Below are 20975 nucleotides of genomic sequence, written 5' to 3' on the forward strand. Positions count from 1 at the left end.
CTCTGGAACAGTCTGGATTTAAAATTTAAGCAGTGCCAAAGTATTCAGAGATTCAAATTGTTTTATAAACATCAGGTCTGGTCACAATACACAGAAAGTGGTCTCTAAATGTTTTTGGGTATATACTGTATATATAATTATTACATATGTTATAGTTACTTATACATATTACTACCGATATAATTGTGTTATCACTGCAACTATTATTGTTATTATCTGTGTAATCATTATGATTAGTAGAGTTGTCGTATAAGTGTTTTGTTGTCATCAGTGATGTCATCACTGTTATCATGGCTGTTGTTGCCATCGTTGTCATTACTGTTGTGGCCATAGCTGTCATTTTCATTGTTGGTGTTGTCACTATTGCTCTAATCAAATAGACAGTCCAGATTTTATTGTTATGAACAAGTCTTTGAGTAAAATAGAATTCCGGTGCCGATGGTGATAGTTAAATGGTTATACATATCTATATATATGAACTAGTATTCAAGCATGTTATACGGCTACAGATTTAATTAAACTTGGAGTATAGGGCTGGCAAGTGGGAGCTCTGACGCTGGAGGTTAACCCCTTGGCTCCGGTACCCAAATCTTGTCTTTTAATGCACAGCTAGAACACGTAGCAATGAGTGGTCCTGTTGCCTGGGGGTTGTTTCCCTAAGGCAGCAGGTCCACAAATAACATTGGATGATGAATAATACACATTTCAATAATTATCACCACTGGCACAGTACAGCTGTTATTACATAAAATTTGATTTTGAATGTACAATCAATATTTGGGGACGGCGGTGATGGCGACGATGATGGCGGTGGTAATGATGGTGGTGGTGATAGTGCAATGATGATGACGATGTTGGGAAGTGACTGTATTTACATTGAATTTTCTGGTAGTAAATTGGGGGTGGGACCCCCCAAAAAAAAGCTCGGCTTCTTCCCACTCCTTTTCGAGCTACGTATGTATGTATTTGTTATTAATTTTCTGTTAAAATCAACATTGCTGGTACTATTGTTATTTGTTTTTCCCTATTCTTGCTGTTTTTGTTATTACTGCTCGAAATCAATCAATCAATCAATCAATATAAAATGGTAGGATTTCCTATGTATCGTGATGACATCTAGGGACTATGCATCTCGTCATGATATACAGTGTATCACAAAAGTGAGTACACCCCTTGCATTTCTGTAGATATTTAAGTATACTGTATCTTCTCATGAGACAACACTGACAAAATGACACTTTGACACAATGAAAAGTAGTCTGTGTGCAGCTTATATAACAGAGTTAATTTATTTCCCCCTCAAAATAACTCAAAATATAGCCATTAATGTCTTAACCCCTGGCAATAAAAATGAGTACACCCCTTAGAAACTACATCCCTAAATGTCCTAATTGAGTACTGATTGTCATTTTCCCTCCAAAATGTGACTCGTTAGTGTTACTAGGTCCACGTGTGCATTAGGAGCAGGTGTGTTCAAATGTTTAGTGCAGCTCTCACACTCTCTCATACCTGTCACTGAAAGTTCCAACATGGCACCACATGGCAAAGAACTCTCTGAGGATCTTAAAAGATGTATTGTTGCGCTACATGAAGATGGCCAAGGCTACAAGAAGATTACCAACACCCTGAAACTGAGCTGCAGCACAGCGGCTAAGATCATCCAGCGTTTTAAAAGAGCAGGGTCTACTCAGAACAGGCCTTGGGTTGGTCGTCCAAAGAAGCTGAACGCATGTGCTGAGCGTCACATCCAAATGCCTTCTTTGAAAGATCGTCGCAGGAGTGCTGTCAGCATTGCTGCAGAGATTGAAGAGGTGGGGGTCAGCCTGTTAGTGCTCAGACCATCTACTTCAAATTGGTGTGCATGGCTCCAATCAATGGCATCCCAGGAGGAAGCCTCTTCTGTAGGCGGTACACAAGAAAGCCTGCAAACAGTTTGCTGAAGGCATGTCAAAAAAACCACAAGGATTACTGGAACCATGTCCCAAGACGAAGATTAATTTGTTTGGTTCCGATGGTCTCAAGCATGTGTGGCGGCGAACAGGTGAGGAGTACAAAGATAAGTGTTTCATGCCTACAGTCAAGCATGGTGGTAGGAATGTCATGGTCTGTGGCTGCATGAGTGCTGCAGGTGTTGGAGAGTTACATTCCATTGAGGGAAACGTGAACTCCAATATGTACTGTGAAATACTGCAGCAGAGCATGATCCCCTCCCTCCAGAAACTGGGTCGCAGGGCAGTGTTCCAATATGACAATGACCCCAAACACACCACCAAGATGACCACTGCTTTACTGAAGAGGCTGAGGGTAAAGGTGATGGACTGGCCAAGCATGTCTCCAGACGTGAACCCAATAGAACATCTTTGGGGGATCCTCAAGTGGAAGGTGGAGGTGCGCAAAGTCTCAAATTTCCAGCAGTTCCGCAATGTCGTCATGGAGGAGTGGAAGAGCATTCCAGTGGCAACCTGTGAAGTTCTGGTCAACTCCAGGAGAGTAAAGTCAGTTCTGGATAATAGTGGTGGCCATACAAAATATTGACAGTTGACATGTTGTATGTTAATATTGACAACTCTCACTAAGGGGTGTACTCACTTTTGTTGCCAGGGGTTTAAATATTAATGGCTATATTTTGAGTTATTTTGAGGGGAAAATAAATTAACCCTATTATATAAGCTGCACACAGACTACTTTTCATTGTGTCAAAGTGTCATTTTGTCAGTGTTGTCCCATGAAAAGATATACTTAAATATCTGTAGAAATGCGAGGGGTGTACTCACTTTTGTGATACACTGTACATGCCTACTATATCTCAAGCTGCTAAGTGAAACTGGTTTCATAGGCTGAATTTCAAGGGCAGATGAAGAGTTTGTCGGTTTTCAGTATAATTTGACAAATTTAAACTTTGGACGAGTTCGTCGAAACGACAATGTCATTTCTAACCTGTAAATGCCAAAAAAATTTGCTTTTTTGTTTTTTAGTTTTTTAGCACTCCGTCAATACTGCCTTCCCAAATAAGGAAGTATGACATCATTTACAGAAGGCAACAGATGGCGTGGCGGACTTTATCCATAGAAGCCCCAGCAATAGTGATTTCCAGCGAAAATACCTTTTCAGGATCACTTTCGTCCTTCTCATCAAAGATGTTTATATTGACTGATTGAATTGAAATCAAATTTTAACCCCCCAAAAAAACACATTGATCACACTTTTTACGTTTTTTTGTGTGTGTTTTTTTAGTGTAATCGTTTACAAACTTTTAACTTTCAAATACTGTGAGAAAAAAAAAACCTTTTTTGTTTTTCCTGTTGTACTGATCCCGCACGGCACCATAACACCCATACTGAGGTACGTTCTGAACTCTGACTTGTGTGAATCGTCACACCTCTAATATATATTGATATATTTTTCAATATGCAGGTGAGGCTCTAAATCTCCTGACTCTCCTGTCTTTGCTCAACTGGTTTTGATTAAAAAATATCATATGTATTATTATATTGTAGCATCTACAAGGACAACGCCAACTTGGTGATGATAATATACATGCAGGAGGTACGTTATTTTCAATTAATTGTACCCACCTGGACGCCACGATCTGTATGTTAAAAAAAAAAAAGGTTCCCCGAGAGTTTAAGATGACGCTCGCCTCGCTAAATGCTAATCTAACGAGAACCCGAATGCTATGCTAATGCTCCGAGCCACCTAGCCCATCATCATCGCGTTTGCAACGGCGTCATCAACTCCTTGCCTCCTCCCGCTCTGCATTCTCCAGGCAGGACGCTGCTAATCATTCAACCAAATTGTAGTAATGTGCCCCTTCACATCCTAAGAAATGGTAACAGCCTGCAGAGATGTGAGAAGTAATACTCACTACCAAGCCGCCTGAACGATATATCGTTTAAACATCACCATCGTGCTGTGCGCATGCGCGATAGTCCCATCGCAAGGACGTGCGATAGTTTTTTATTTTTTTCAATCCACAAACCTTTGTTCTGCTTCATTCGCTCGCACAGCCTCCCTCACCCCCACTCCCAGCTCTCAGTCACTGCGGCACTTGCTTATTAAAGTTAACGATGTCTTTGATCTTGCCAAAGAGGGACTTCACACAGGCAGCAATCTGTCAATCATCGTTTAACTTGTTAAATAGTTTCTGCAAGGAAGCGCGGGCTGGAATTAATGTGTGTGTGTGAGGGGCAGTGTTGGGCACGTTACTTTAAAAAAGTAATCAGTTACATTACTCACTACTTCTTCCAAAAAGTAACTGAGTTAGTAACTGAATTACCCTATAGTAAAAGTAACTAGTTACCAGGGAAAGTAACTATTTTCGTTACTTTAAAAAGAACTTGTTGTATGTCAAAGAATTTGAAATTTTCTGAGCAGTATTCGAGTCAGTGGAATAGAGAAGAACAGACAGGTAGTTAACTTGTTAGGTGCTTCAGCAGATTTGAATTGCTTACCACAGATGTCGACAAAGGCTTTGCCCCGGGACATAAATTACACATTACATGCAGGTTCTTTCCTTTAATTTCGACAAACTTGAAATAGTGTCTATATCTCCACCTCTTAAAGGACAATTTTTCTTCTGAATGCTCTGCCATCCCGACCCTGTGCATCTGTTTTGCGCATTGTCTGAGACGAGTTGTGCAGGGGCTCCGAAACGACTAAACATCTCCCCTAACTTCTCAATTGCCTTTTCCGATGTGGTTGATTTCATGATAGCAACCTCTGGCCACTTACTATGGGCATCGATAGCAACCAGAAACATTCGATTTTCAAAAGGCCCCGCAAAGTCAATATCAATGCGGTGCCAAGGGTCCTGAGGAAAATCCCAAGGATGAAGATGAACAACTTTTTTACCGTCTCTTCGATCTGTCTATCTAATCCTGGCCACCAAAAATAACTTCTCGCCATTTCTTTCATTTTAACAATACCACTGTGACCTGCATGCAGTTGCGCAAGCATTTTAGCCTGCAATGACTGTGGCACAATCACTCCGTGTGTGTGTTTGCCGCATGCGCTGTTCCGGTTTGCTTGTGAAATCACCGGCTCTGATTGGCTTACCACGACACATGACTCTAACCCTCAGCCAATCACAATCACTTCCATCGCATCTCTCGAGGGGCTGCATTCAGGTAGGCTCGTTTCCCGACAATTCACGTCACCTTCAAAGCGTCTGTCGTCCTCAAGATGGGAGCAGAATTATTGCTGATTGACAGTGGGAGATGGGAACGAGGCTAGCATCAGGTGTAGCAAACACAGAAACGTTACCAAACTTTGGAAAGCATTGTCTAATTGAATGAGCAGGGACAAACAGCTTGGAGTCAGAAGTACGTGCGCTATTCTCGAACCTGAACGCACCCCAAGTCTTGGATGACAAATCAACAGAGCAGAGAGTCGACCTGACACGGCTGGTAGTTTTTTCAATTTATTCAGAGTAAGTAACGCACAGCTTTTGACCGTCAGTAACGGTAACGGCGTTGTAACGACGGAAAAAGTAATTAGTTAGATTACCCCGTTACTGAAAAAAATAACACCGTTACGTAACGGCGGTACTCCCAACACTGGTGAGGGGTGTGCGTGCGTGTGTGTGTGGGACGTTCGAGACATATAAAACAAACGCCAGAAGTGATCATGAGGCGTTTTTAATTTCACTCCAAGAGTCACAGCCAGGTTAGGTAAACAGAAGCATTTAATAAAGCCAAGCATTTTCCTACTACAGTACTTTAGTCTTGTTTAAAAATGATTCGGTGGGACAGTTATGTTTAAAACTGATCATAATTATTACACTTAAAGTGCTTAAAAACCATTCATTAAAATATATAATATATATACATTTTTATAAATAATACTTTAGGGAAAAAAGTGAGAAAAAACATGTCTTATATGTATCTATTTCCAATGCTAAATCTGAATAAATACATCAAGCACACACAAAAAGAAGAAAAAAATGTGTGGGAGGGTGCGCTACTTCGCGGTTTTTCACATAGCGCGGCGGGTTCTGGTCCCTATTAACCACGAAAAACGATGGAATACTGTACACTGTGGTCATAATGAGTCATCCAAAGTCTTTCCAAACAGCTATTCAACTCATGTAGTGATTTATATATATATATATATATATTTTTTTTTTTTTTTTATCGCAATATATCGCAAACTCCCAAAAAAATCGCAGCAATAGTTTTTTCCAATATCGTTCAGGCCTACTCACTACTGAAAAAAATGACGCCGTTATACTCTAACTCCATTATTAACAACACTGGTGATGACGAGGACTCCCAGGAAAGATTACCTACAATTAATCCTAACATGTTTGAACCTGAAGCGTCAGATGACGAGGATTTACTCGGCGCAGCAGATGGTGGCGATGACGCCGATTGACATCGTGACTTCTCTCTGAACCTTTCTTTCCCCAGTCATTCTGTGATATATCCATCCATCCATCCATCCATCCATCCATCCATCCATCCATCCATCCATCCATCCATCCATCCATCCATCCATCCATCCATTTTCTCCCGCATATCTGAGGTCGGGTCGCGGGGGCAGCAGCTTCAGAAGAGAAGCTCAGACTTCCTTCTTCCTAGCCACTTCAGCCAGCTCTTCTTGGGGGATCCCAAGGCGTTCCCAGGCCAGCCGGGAGACATAAAGTATAGTCTCTCCAGCATGTCCTGATATAATTATCAGTAATTACAAAAACAAATAAGTAGTTATATACTGTAGATATAGTAATAAATGTATCAAATTCACATGAATAGACGAGCTGTCAGCCTTTTCAAAGATAAACATATATATGAACTACCTACTGTTACACTTTAACAGTAGTAATTCATACAATTATGTTTACCGTTGCACAGCAGGGAGCATTCCTTTGTCAAGTAAAATGAACATATCTGGATATGGTGTGAGGATCAAGGAGTGGGGATTGGGACATATAGGCTATTTGCTTGGCTAATAATTGAGGGAATTCGGCATCCCAGCTAAGACGCCGGAACAGCGACAGCCGAACTAGTAGGCGTCCCGCTGGCGCAGCCCCAGCAAGTTGGCCAGAAAGCCAAACTCCGCGTGTTCACTCCAGTGTTAACCCTTTGAATTCACTCCATTTTGAACAGTTTAAAGCATGCTCACCGGGAACAACGTCACCATTTATTCGTCTACCGTGATCAAAAAGCAAAGCAAAACAGATGACGGAGAGGTAATGCTGGATCCAAGGGTCTGCAAAACAACGGATACATCGGAATGTTCCCAACGAGTGACAGTTGTTAGCTAAAATGTTCAGTCTTTTGAAAGCTGCGGTGGAGTGGGCCGAGCGGGAGGCGTGACTGGGTGTTGTCTTGGGATCATCCTTCTGTGGCAGGTTTGGGCGGTCAAGTTCGTCTGTCATCTATCGTGGCTGGGTCATGGTTCCCACGGCAACTGAGGCAGTTCTTCACGTCTAAGGCACCGAGCTATCAACTTGTTGCCTTGGTGGGGCGGGGATGTCCTGACCCCACCGAAGAGATGCTGATGTCTTTTCCTTTGCTTATCAGGCGAGGGCTGAGAAGCTGGTCCACTTTACTGTGTCAAAGGGCATGGAGTAAAGTCTGCCTAGACTATGGTTAAATGCTTTACTATAATTAATGTGTTAGACTAATGCAAACAGTTATACGGTACCTGCGAGAAAAGTAACTATCCCCTTCATAATAATAACAGTAGCTGGTCGATGGTTCGATGGTTCTCTCCATTGTCCTCTTAACAAAACACTACCAGGTAATCCTCTTTGGGATACCCTTTGGAAATTCGTGCTGTGGTCTGTCATGTGCCTGGCCCTTCTCTACTAATTGTCAGCTTATTCCATCACACTCATGCGTCACAAGGACAGTGTCACAAAGACAGTGTGCTCCTTAATGTATCACAAAGAACAACTGAGAACAAGAACATTACAGTTACCAGCTGTGTATATAAGGCACGGACGCACAGCATTCAGTGCCAGGTCGTCAGCGACTCAGCACACTCATGCATGTTGACTGTCCGTTACAGCTTGACCTGATTGTTTTCTTCGCCTGCCAAAATTAATAAAATCCTGTGTTCGCTATACGTAACTGGTTTGTCCTTCTCATACCTGACACTAACACTAGGCTCTGACGACTTACTTAGCCATAAAATATGCACGTGTATACCATTATTACTCCAATCACTGGTGACTCGTGAGTGAAAATATTTGTAATTACGGCCTCACCACAGTGTAAACACCTCGTGTGATGTTACACTATGATCCGGAAGTGTCTTGTAGCTCATGAGGCAGGTGCATTTTAGATGTCAAATTGTGTCAAAAATACTGGACAGACCGGGACTATATATTGCTAGTATGCAGTGTTGTTAATAACAGCGTTAAGCGTATAACAGCATTTCCAACGACGTTATTTTTTTCAGTTGTGAGTAATCTGATTAATTACTTTTCCCATCTTTGCAACGCCGTTACCTTTACTGAGAATATGAAGGGGCGCGTTACTACGATTTGGTTGAATGAAGCACGAGTTGTCGACAGTTGATTTTGTCACACATTAGCTGTCTACTTATGACAGGTCAGCAACAACGACAAAAACAGTTCACACTTCAACAAACAAGCAATAGGATTTGTCCTCTTATGTCAACAAAAGTGCATCAAATTTTAGAATTACAATACCCAGTAAGGCTCTATTTACGTCTTTGAAAAAAGGTTTTTTCCTAGGCTTTCAAAGCTGTCTTTGCTGAAATGTTGAAAACAGAAGCAATTGAAAAGCCGGGTAGAAGTTCTTCCGCGTTACTAAGGTGTTACTAAGGTGTGCTCCAAAACTAAATTAAAATATTTCTTTTTTTTTTTTTTTGTAATCTAAGTTTTGACACAGCGAATGATGCATTCAATACAATTTAACCGAGGAAAACGCTCAAGAATGGAACTCTTCCTCTGCCTTTGAAACAGTTTGAAAGACCCCTGGGAAATGTGGTGATGTTAAAGTATTCAAAAGTCTTCAAATGAAAATGGCAGGCTTTCTGTGTCTTTTCAGATATAGCGTCTTGAGACTTTTGGGGTTTACTCATGAGTGGTTGAATTTTCAAACATTTTCAAGAATTCCAGAAATGGGAAAAAAATCCACTGTTCTCATGACCATGTATGTTTGTGTCAGAGTCTTGCTCCTGGCAGGGTCGGGAGTACAGGGATGGTGAGGAATGGCATCCTAGCCAGTGCTCACGGTGTGTTTGCCACAGCGGGGATGTCCGATGCTCTGTGGCAGAGTGTCCACGCGTGGCCTGCAAACCTGTGAGGATCCAACACAACCTCCGTTGGTACTTTTGCACTTTCCTGTCCATTGGTTGACATATGCGCTCCCTTAGAACGAGAACTTGGTGATCCAGTCTGGTCAGTGCTGTCCTCAGTGTGTCTCTGACCCATGTTTGTCTGCTGGGAAACAGTATCAGGTAAAGTCACTTCATTGAGTACAGCTCATGACATCCGTTTGGGGCAATCTAACATTCATTTGTATCGACAGCACGGTGAGCAGTGGCAAAAGGATGCCTGCACCACATGTGTGTGCGAGCGTGGTCAGTCCAAATGTCATGCACACACCTGCAGGCCTGTCACCTGCGATAAGGTTAGTGTGTACACACTGATCACACAAACAACTGAAAAAACAAACAGAAAAAGCAAAGCCTGTCAAAACAGGAGGTGATGCGGTGAAAAGCAGACAAATATTTGCCCTTGCAAAGTCTATTAATCAACACACAAATACACACACTCATTTATGAAACTCACTTTTGTGGCAATGGCGGCAGAAATACGTTACACAGTTAGCAGAATTTGCTAGGCAACCACTGGAACATGCCAGACATTTACTGGAGCCTGCTGGAATAAATAGCTGTGAGACAATTGTCACAGAATCTTACAAACTGACTGGAAGTTACCAGAACATGCCAGGCAAAATACTTGCCGGACCCTGGAGCTTAGTGGGCAGTTAATCTATTTGGCTAGTTTCATATTGCAGGTCTTAATGCGCGAATGCAATATTTTCTTGTTTTTCCAACTCGAGTGAGGCATTAAGATTGGTGACCAGTCACCAGGTGCTGCCTGATGAGTTAATCAACTACAGGTGGGGTCACTTCTCTGGAGTGTCACTGTCCATGACGCTGAACCCCTGTTAAACCGTTCACTGGGGATAGTCCGCAAGTTCAAAGCTAAAGGCACAGTGAAAACGCTACCTAGGCGTGGTAGAAAGAGGTTACTTTCTGCAACTGCTGTGTGATACCGGAAGCGAAAGGTGGAGAAAAATCCCGGGTGACAGCTGAGGAACTACGACAGGACATGTCATAGGAAGTTATTCAGGTTTCATCCCATACAATAAGACACACACTGTTAAAGGATGGCTTCCATGCAAGAACTCTCAGGCGCACCCCTCTGCTGAATCCAAAGCACAACAAGAGTGCCTGTATGACACAAACCATGTGGACAAACCACAAGGTTTTGGGATACTGTTCTCTCGAGTGATGAGACCAAATTGGAACTTTTTGGGCTGATGGATCAACGGTACGTGTGGAGGTAAAGAATGCTGCCTATAAATAGAACACCCTGTTTACTGTAATGCAGGGTGGGGGGTCAGTTATGCTCTGGGGTTGTTTTGCTTCTTCAGGTAAACGGAATCTTCAGCGTGTGCAAGGTATTATGAATTCAGTTCACTACCAGGAGATCTTGGATGAAAATGTCATGCAGTCATTGACAAAGTTGAGGCTTGGGTGAAGTTGGACCTTCCGACAGGATAATGATCCTAAGCATACCTCAACATCTACCACATCTTGGTTGCAAAAGAAGTGCTGGAAGATTCTGGAGTGGCCATCGAAATCACCAGACTTAAATCCCATTGAAAATCTCTGGTGGTACTTGAAGAAGGCAGTTGCAGCCCGCAAGCCCAAAAATGTTAGGAGGCCTCTGCCCATGAGGAATGGGCATAGATACCCGTCGATCACTGTAAGAAACTTGTGTTTATGCTTCATGTCTAAAGGATGTCATTGTTGCAAAGGATGTTGTACTAAGTACTAAAGTTATACATACCTACGTAAGGGGTTCAATAATTTTGTCAATGTCGTAATCACAGAAAGGCCATAAATTGGAATATTTCACAAATATTTTTGTTATTTCAGTTGTATTTGTCGATTTGACATGTCATCATTTAATGTGATTATAAACAAGATGAAAAATAAATGTCAAACTTGCAAAAACACTTATCTACTGTAGGGGTTGAATAATTTTGAACACAACTGTATATATAGGGGAGTGCGCCTTGATCAGTGACAAGTCACCAGGTGTTGCCTGATGAGTTAACTGGCTGCAGGTCACCTCTCTGGAGTGTCGCTTTCCATGACGCTGAAGCCCTGTGGAGACGCTCACTGCGCCATCACGGCACCTATGCTAGCTATGAACATAGCGGTGCTACCATGAGAAAGAAGAAAAGGAAAATTATTTCAAGTTTATTTCAAGTCAAACACTCTAACACTCTAACATGATCAAAATCAAGTCGCTAACCTACAGTATATGAATTAATACGTTCTCCAGTGTCTGCCTGTGCTTTTCAATGCTGCATTATTAGTTAAGGCTCAGTACATGACATTATTTCCGCTCTACTTCCGGTGTGACAATAAGAGCGTCCCAAAGTTTTAACATTACAGTGACAGCTGGGTCCCGTCGAAAGACTTTCCTGTGTATTAAGCGTAAAGACTCATCTCATATACTGTATTTCTGTAACTTATACGATATTATAAAGTTATTCATTAAAACTTCCTATGTGTGCTACATAATTTATGCAGGTTTTTGGAGACATTTCCACTGACAGTTTCATTTCCTCTTTAATGGGTTTACGAAGAGGAAAAAAATCATAGTATTTTTAAATGAGCAAAACGAGTTTTGATGTAGAAAGCTGTCAAAATGTTTTTATTTTTTATTTTTTTACTTAATTTTCGGCTAAAACCGAAAAACGTAGAAAATTCTATATTCGTTTCTTTATTTATTTTTGCATTTTCGTGTTAAATTTTTAGCTGATTAGTTCTATAAAATGTTAGTATCAACATTGTTTTTGGCAGCCATTTTAATTTTTGTCCTAATCTTAGTCTTTTGGACAAAAATACTACAATTATGCTGCTGATTAAACATTTCAGAAAATACTTCAGTCATTTCAAAATGTATTCGTCTTCGTCTAGTTTTAATTGATGAAATATAAAAATTCTGTGTAGTTTTAGTCGACAGCTACTCAAAATGTTTTCGTCTGTAAAATTTAAGTTTTAGTCAAAACAAATAAAGGTTTCCAAAAATTTTGAATGAACATAGACAGACGAGCACATATTGTAGCTTCTACAAGGACAACGCTAACTTTGTGATGATAATACACAATCAGCAGGAAAAGCAGTACATTGTTTTCAATTAAACCCACCTAGAAGCCACGAACTGTATGAAACAAAAAGTTGTCTGAGTGTTTAAGAGAATGCTTGCAACGTTAAAGTTGATGCTAATGCTAACGCGACATTTAGTGTATGATGAGTACCAGGCACAGACCTTTAAGGCTAAAGCAACATTGCATATTTTCTTTTGGTATGATACGGAACAAATTTTGTGTTTCTAAACAAGCAAGATGGAGCATAGCCTAACTTGAAACACATCCTAAACGTTGGTGAGGAGAGTGACGAAGATGCGCAGCACATCTCACTTGAGTGGCACGACCGAAACATTCCTATGATGCACGCTAGTACTCCACGTACATTATGAAAATGTCACGCATTGTGAACAAATGACAGAAACTATGTCGCATATTCGTCTCGTCAGACGAATATGCTCTAGTCTACCAAGCCACGTTTTTAGCTTTTCCTAGTCATGCCGTCATGAAAAAATATTTTCGTTATCATCATTGTTGACGAAAACAACAATATTTAGTATTAATGTAATTTAATAAAAAGTTTTCACTATTAAAAAAATCATTTTGTGTATCGAATTATGGCTCAAGAATACGAAGGTACGAATCGTATCGTGAATTTTTGTATCATTACAGCTCCAATAAGCCAGAATATTATAGCAAGATTCCAGAATTTGCTAGACAGCTACATCCCTTCCCTGACTCCCTAACACAGACACACTCACACATTGATATACACATGCTCATATTCAGACATACAGTATGCATTGACATTCAACTGTGAGCAGACTCTCATACATTTGGATGCGCACAGAGACTCTGCAAATAGATTGCGGTGTAAGACCTTGCAGTATTGTTTCTGTCTAACGCACACACTCACGTACTCTGCCACATACACACATGTTCACACACTCTAGTTGACATTTAATTCACAGTTGTAAGCAATTCTTGTCGGTATCGGTATCTCGTTAGGAAGTCATAGACACAAACTCACACGCTGACAAGCATGCAATCAAATGTTATGAAAATACAGAATTACACCAGAGAGGCAGTTCCACATATTGTCACATAGCGTCTGACACAGTAATAGCGAGGTTGGGTTTCATTCATTCATAATTCCTAATTTTATTCATTGGATTATTTATCATATTGCGGTATCCAGACCTGAGGTGTGCAAGACAATTTGGGTCTGTCCTGTTCAGCTGCTTTGACACGGAAAATGGGAATCTGAGTGTCCTTATGGCCTGAACAGTTTCATTGTTCATTATTCATTGTGCTTCGTTGATTAGGAGAAAGCAGCGAGCGGGGAAATTAAAAAAAAAAAGGAAATAACAGGAGAGACTGACAGAGGAGAAGAACAAACAACAACAAGAAATACATTGAACGCCCACACTACTTATGAATATAGTGGTGCTATTGTTAGCTAATTATATTCTATGTGGACACCATGTGGGGCGCCGAGGAGAAAGAGGAGGGGGCTTGAGTCAAAAAGAGATGTGATCAGGCGGGGTGACGCGGACACAAATCAGCAATATGAGGTGTAGAACTCAGTAATATGTGAATCACTTGTACGTGGGAAAATGTTGACATCCTATTCTCTGCTGCCTGATCGCTAATTGTGGCACCGACAGTCTACTTGAGTGTGTCCAATTGCACCAAGTCACACGTGAATCCCATCAGACGTATGATATTCTTGCGGACAAGTGGAAAGGCTGCACATGGGCCACCCCAGGGCCACGGCCCCTCCCCAGCCAATCAGTGGGGGTGAGCCAGCGCAGCCCATCCCTTGTCCTGCAGCTCAGGCAATCCCCCCTGGACCCTGGGTAGTCCCCCGGGCCATCCGCGCCCCATTAACTGGCTTTCTTTTTGTAATTGCCCCCCCCCCCCCACACACACACACAAATTTTCCCTTCGCCCGTGAACGCGGGTTTGTTAAAAAAAAACAAAACAAAAAAAACATTCAAAATGTATCTAGTCCTACAATTTTTGACCACATTGCATATCAAACATTCCAGGACGGTAAGGGGCAAAAAAGTTATATACATAATTTCCAAAAACTTACGGTTCCCTCAGAATTCACCAAAAACTGTCCCATTCATTTCTAATGGGATGCCATTGACAGCCGTGTACGTCCATATTTCCCATTCATTTTCAATGGCAGAAAAACAGGTCCTTGAGATTTTGACCACTGACATTCAACTGGCGCCCAAGTAAGTCGATGCTATTCACAGCCTTGCACGTCAATGCTACTGACGGCCATGACATCAAACTTTACCATTTGTTTTCAATGGTAGAAAAACCTGTGTGGTTCTGATTTTTGACCAAAAACTTGCCATTAGAGACCAATTACATTCAACTGGCGCCCACCTAAGTTAACGCTATTGACAACCATGCAACAGGACAAGTCCCTGAAATGTCCCCAAATAAACAGGAAATGACCTAATATCAACAGGACGTGTCTCCAAATCAACAGGAAATGACCCGATATCAAACGGACATGTCCTCAAAATGTCCCCAAATCAACAAGAACTGAACTGATAGATATGTGTCGACAACAGCAAAGCCCCGTCGTAATTTCTCCAGAAATGGCAGTTTCTAATCTTAAATATTGAATTTTGTATACATTTTCACTCACCCTAAATGCTCAAATGTAACCGAGTCTGGTTAAAAGTCAGCGCAAGACTTTAATCAAGTCCCCTTTCACGTGGAGCACATCCATGAAAATATCCTCAGGGATGATGGAGATCAGAGGCGAGGGTGCGCCGTTAACAAGCTCACTCGCTAGCCTGCTGGCTGGCTTGTTGGCGTTAATCAAAATTCACAACGTGGTCGCATGCTGAGCATCGACTTCAATCTCACTTTCTTCTTCCCGGCACTGCGACATCCGCAATTGTCGTCCATCAAAATGTGTGACGAGTTCATGAGAAAATGTTCTGATAATGCCGCCACACTTCAACGTCTTGCTACCACTCTACAAGACTTTAAAAAAAAGATAAGACGTTTTAATGTACTGCCATATTTGTCTGAAAAACTTAGTTTTAAAGACCCAATGTATGGCAGCTGGAATAAAATGTATCACATTGTATGCAAATGTTTTATAATTGAAGTGTATTAAAATTCTTCTGTATCTTGTATATTAAATCATCATTTTAGTAAATTGTATTAACTGCAGCTAGAGTCATAATTACAATTAAGTGGAAGCGCCAATTTCTAAGACCCTTTGTGTCATCCAAATGGGCATTTGTTTTTTTCGCAGGGTCAGACCAAGGTGAGGCGTGACGGCCAATGCTGCGAAGAGTGCGCTGCAGCCCGGGGAAGCTGCCTGTACCAGAACATTGTGCGTTACCACGGAGACATGTGGAACACCAGTGGCTGTGAATTCTGCACTTGCAGCCGCGGTCAAGTCCTCTGCCACAAGGCTGAGTGTGAACGCCTCCAATGCCCACTGGTAAGCGCACCTTTACTTTTTGTATTATTTTTATTCTTATACTATAGCTGCCATTTTTGTTGATTCCATAATTCCGTGAGTTTTTTTTTTTTTTTTTTTTACCCCTGCTAACATGGAAAAATGTCATTTATTACAAGAATGATTACATTTTGAATTGGTTGGTTTGTTAGTACAGCGGTACCTCTACTTCCAACATTAATTGGTTCTGATTGCAATCTCGTATCCCGGTAATTTCGTATGTAGAGACGCGTTCAACATGTAAATGCCCTAATCTGTTCCACATTAAATTTAATGATTGGGGTGAAACCGGAATAAAATAATAACTAAACACATTTGAATTCAAGTCAAGATTTTGCCGATTTAGGAGTATTTTAGATAAAAAGTTAATTAGGTTCGCTTGGAAGGTTCACAACAGCTTAGGGAAGTCTCCTGCTTTAAGATGGTGGCTGTTTACTAACGCATCTAGTTGTCCATACTTCAATGTTGCTACCGCCGTTGAGTCTGTCATTTTGCATCTAGTTGTATAGACATATGATATCTATTATCTACAGTAAAACGATGTTGGCGTAGTTTGTAGCGGCTGTCAGCAGCAGTCAGGTATTCTTGTGTTTTTAATCCAGCGGCATGAGTTGAGCTAAAGCCGTGAGTTGAGCATTGGCATTACCCGGGTCTATGACAAGCATGCTCTTATCATACTCTCAGGACGTGCGATTCGTTTCTCATTGCGTCCCGAAGACCGCGCTGTGTATTAGTTCCGCTGTACTTGACATATTTCAATAATTGGAATTTGGATGTTTGTGAATCGTTCTCAAAGCTTCCATGGCCGAATCGCTCAAGGATGTAATGACGGCTGGGCATGTTGTACCGTGATTTTAAGTGTTGGATGGTGCGTCTTAACTCACGAGAGATAATGGCTCGTCATCCAGAATGAATTCTTCGGCAATGACTCCTTTATTCCCTGGGCTTCGGGACTGTCGAGTGCCAGTTTGTCACGCATAGCAAAAGTTTCTGCCAGTGTTAGTTGCGTAGGACCTGTCTTTTTGTCTTCGGTTTTCTTAACATACTCCTCATATTGTTTGTGGTGGTATTTCGCTAAATGCTTGATTAGGTTGGTTGTATTAAAACTTCTTACAGCTTTACCACCACGCTTGACTTTATTGTGGCATATGCTGCACTCTGCCTCTTTGTCTTTGTCGTCCTTTGAGGTGAAATGATCCCACACAGCTGAAATTTTTACCGATAAAGTCTCTCGGTAAATTGGGAGACGATAATGTAGTGTGTTGAAGGTGTGCCGTAAAATGCGGACCGGATTTTAGGGAAACTGAAGCAAAAACTGGAATGGATTATGTAACTTGGTGCGCTACAAAACACGGACTGGATTTTCAAAAAAACTGGATCGGAAGTCTGGATCGGAATTTTTCTGTGTCGGCCGATCCGATACCGATGCGCATTTTTTTGCCCATATCGGCGTCCGATCCGATCCAAATATCGGATCGGGACATCTCTACTGTCAACCCATTGGGGGAGAATTAAGGTTCATCGACTTGCCATAGGGCACTTCGACAGTGGCAGTTTTAGGAGGGATTCGAACCGCTGACCATTCGGTCTCAGGACAACTCCAGCTACCAACTGCACCACTGCTGCCCCGTGATTTGTTGAATAATTGGCTAGTTTGTTGGTTTCGTCAGCTAGTTAATAGAGGTTGGTATGTTTATATTGAAGGGAATAGGTATCGTTCTCGCACACGCCATATAATTGTTTGCATTAGTCTTACACATTCATCTAACTATAGTTTAGGCAGACTTCACTCCATGCCCTTGGACACAGTAAAGTGAATCACCTTATCGGGGCTCATGAGGGGGAAATGGAAAAATGGTACCGTTTCTCGTAGGCACCGTCTAACTGTTTGCATTACTCCAACACACGCAATATATTTAACCAGGGAATAGTATCATTTCTCATATTTACAGTAGGACTGCACTACTTTAAAACACCTAATATAAAATAAATAGCACTCCATAGTTTAATGAAAAGAAGCAGAATAGATACACAACGCCATCTTATCACAGAAGCCCACGAAGCGTCACGAGCAAGATTGACGCATCAACTCTTGCAATCAGTTCTCCCGACCACTCCAAGGACAAAGAGCAGAGCGTTTCGCCCAGCCAGGATAACAAAGTTGATAGCGGGCGCTTGGGACGTCAAGACCAGCGTCGGTCGTTGTGGCAATCCCGTCCCATCCACGCACGAACCTAACCGCCCAAAACCAGCCACAGAGGGATGATGCCGAAACCACACCTTCGGCCCGGCCCACTCCACCGCAGCCTTCAAAAAACACTGGACACTGAGATAACAAACAGATTTGCTACTCGGAAACATTTTCTATGTAGCCTTGCTTTGGAACCAGAATTGGTCCTCCGTCGTCTGTTTTTGCCTTGTTTTTTGACCATTGTCGACGATTAAATTGTCAACCTGGTTTCGGCGTTCTTCTTCAAACTTTTGGAAGATGGAGTCAGTACAAAGAGTTAACACAGGGAGTGAACGCGCGGAATATCCGCCCTCCTGGTTGACTCACGGAAGCAATAAGCAGCGGAGCACCATTTCTGTTCGGCTGTCGCAATTTCCGTGCGGCTTGGCCGGGGGGGGGGGGACACGAATTTCAACAATGTATATACGTACGCTGCTGGCCAAAAGTATTGGCACCCCTGCAGTTCTGTTAGATAATGCTCAATTTCTCCTAGAAAATAATTCCAATTACAAATGCTTTTGTAGTAATATCTTCATTTATTTTGCTCGCAATGAAGAAACACAAAAGAGATTAGGGAAAAAAATCATTGTCATTTTACACAAAACTCAAAAAATGGGCCAGACAAAAGATTGCCCATGCCTCAGACAGTTCTTTTCTCCGTGCTCAATGTGGTACACACAAGGACACAGGACAGAGGTTGAGTCAACTTTAATCCATTTTAACTGGCTATTTAGGTGAGGTGATTTAGTTATTGCTACCACCTGTTAGGTGCCATACGTAAATAACAGGTGCTGGTTATTACACAAAGTAGAGAAGCATCACATGGTTTTTCAAAGGGTGCCAGTACTTTTGACAGGCCCATTTTTGGAGTTTTGTGTAAAATGATAATGATTTTTTTCCATTCTCTTATGTGTTTTTTCATTGGAAGCAAAATAAATGAAGATATTACTACCAAAGCATTTGTAATTGCAACCATTTTCTGGGAGAAATTGAGCGTTATCCGACAGAATTGCAGGGGTGCCAATACTTTTGGCCAGCAGTGTATATAATTATGTATGTAAACTGTTAGCTAGTTCTTAGTGTGGTTAATTCCTTTTCCAGTCGGTTGGTCTGCTTGCTTGTTTGCTTAATTACGTAGTTTTGTACTCATTTCGGTCAGTCAGCTGGTTGGTGGTTGAATGGTTGGTTACTTATTTGAATTAGGATTGCAGCTATTGATTATTTAAGTAATCGATTAATCTATCAATTAGTTTGAATAATCGCGTAATTGAATTGGGAACATGTAATGCCTTACAGAAAGTTTAAGAGATGTAAAAAAAGGCTTGCAATTTCAAAAGAGCATATAATGTGAATACAAAACAAAATTCCACAGTGTTTTTTCAAACTATGAAGATTTGCACTTTTATTTCACCAGAGCAATAAATGCATTTAAAAAAATAATAAAATACCTGAGCTTAGCCTCAACCAGTACAAAAAAATAAATGAGAATCAAAGTACTACAAAAGAACAACTGGCTAACTTGCATAGAAAAAGTCTAGCTTAAATGCTATAAAATGCAAGCGTTGTTGTTGTTTTTTTTTTTTTTTTTTTTTTGCTCTAAGCAAATCTTTTAAACACATTATCACAAAAATAATCTAAATATACATATGAACTAAATTACAAATACATACACAAACATATTAGCTCAAACAAAAACTTACAACCTTATGTTGGTCTTCACAAGGAGCAGCTGGATCCAACCATGTTACATGATATGTCATATTCACTGTTGCTACGAGAGGGCAGTGTATCCCCCAAAATCAATAAAACTAAATGCACACAAAACCATTACAACACCACTGTCAGGCATGAAAATCTCTAACCTTTCGGCGAAATTCGCCATTTTGAAGTCATAAAGGGTGACGTGAATTGTGTAGATCGGAGGAGAAATTTTTTAATGTCGGACGCTTGGTATACAAGCGGGGAAAGCGGCACAAAGCCAAAAAAGCGCACCAGAGTAGCATAAACATTGACTTATTTCAACGAAACAAAGGAGGCACTGTTGTGTCCTGTCTCTTCAATGCCAAGTTTGGCTGCACGTCGGCCATGAATGAACACCTACAGCGCCATCACCCAGCTGTAATTTTGGAAGACGACAGGAGACAATTACAAGATGGCGGATCGTAAGTCCATCTTACTAACTAACGACATGTTTTATTGAAGTTGCTAAGCCTGTCGCGATATGCAGTGAGTCCATTTATCGCTCGGTAAATAAGAATGAGGGCGGTATTTCTAACGGCTGCGTTTTATCGTGCGTGCTGATGGCATATGAGACAACAGTTCCTTTCACAGATGTTTATTGGTCATCAACACGCCGTAGAATTAAAGTTCAGACATACAAAATAAGGAAACACATCTATATTAAACACTGTAAACGTTAGCATTGCTACATTGAGGCTAATTGGGAAAAAAAGACAACCTACTTTAACCTGCTATAAAACATTGGCCGTCTTCTCTAAACTTGCGGTTAAAAAGTGACACTTCAAAAATGAAAAATCACTGGTTAACAGCATTTGCAAATGAAAACATAAACTTGCGGTTAAAAAGTTACACTTCAAAAATGAAAAATCGCTGGTTAACAGCATTTGCAAATGAAAACAGTGAAAAAAAAAGATTACTGACACCACACGCAATGACAAAAAGAGCTTTTTTTTGCGGAGAGTAAAGCTTACGGTTAGTGGTTTAGCGAACGTACTTCTGGTGAACATTTCAAAATCAAAGCACGACATGTTCGTCATAAAAATAACAATTTCTGGAGTTAATCCCACTTACTTCAGAATTTAGATTCTACACTAATAATAGCTTTACAATGACAACCTTTATGAAAAATCTGATTTGC

At 41.1% G+C, this 20975-nt stretch overlaps 1 protein-coding gene across 2 annotated transcripts in view; it reads left to right on the forward strand.

Annotated features, from left to right (window-relative positions):
* fras1 (Fraser extracellular matrix complex subunit 1) overlaps nt 1–20975 on the forward strand; it is a 451829-nt gene that overhangs the window by 152567 nt on the left and 278287 nt on the right. For both annotated transcript variants that reach the window (XM_057831795.1, XM_057831797.1), the window contains exons 6-9: nt 9138–9271; nt 9346–9429; nt 9501–9602; nt 15658–15849. In XM_057831795.1, the coding sequence (XP_057687778.1) occupies nt 9138–9271; nt 9346–9429; nt 9501–9602; nt 15658–15849 (512 nt within the window). The remainder of the gene's footprint in view (nt 1–9137; nt 9272–9345; nt 9430–9500; nt 9603–15657; nt 15850–20975) is intronic.

The sequence above is a fragment of the Corythoichthys intestinalis genome, chromosome 3, assembly GCF_030265065.1.
Source record: "Corythoichthys intestinalis isolate RoL2023-P3 chromosome 3, ASM3026506v1, whole genome shotgun sequence".
Classification (NCBI taxonomy): Eukaryota; Metazoa; Chordata; class Actinopteri; order Syngnathiformes; family Syngnathidae; genus Corythoichthys; species Corythoichthys intestinalis.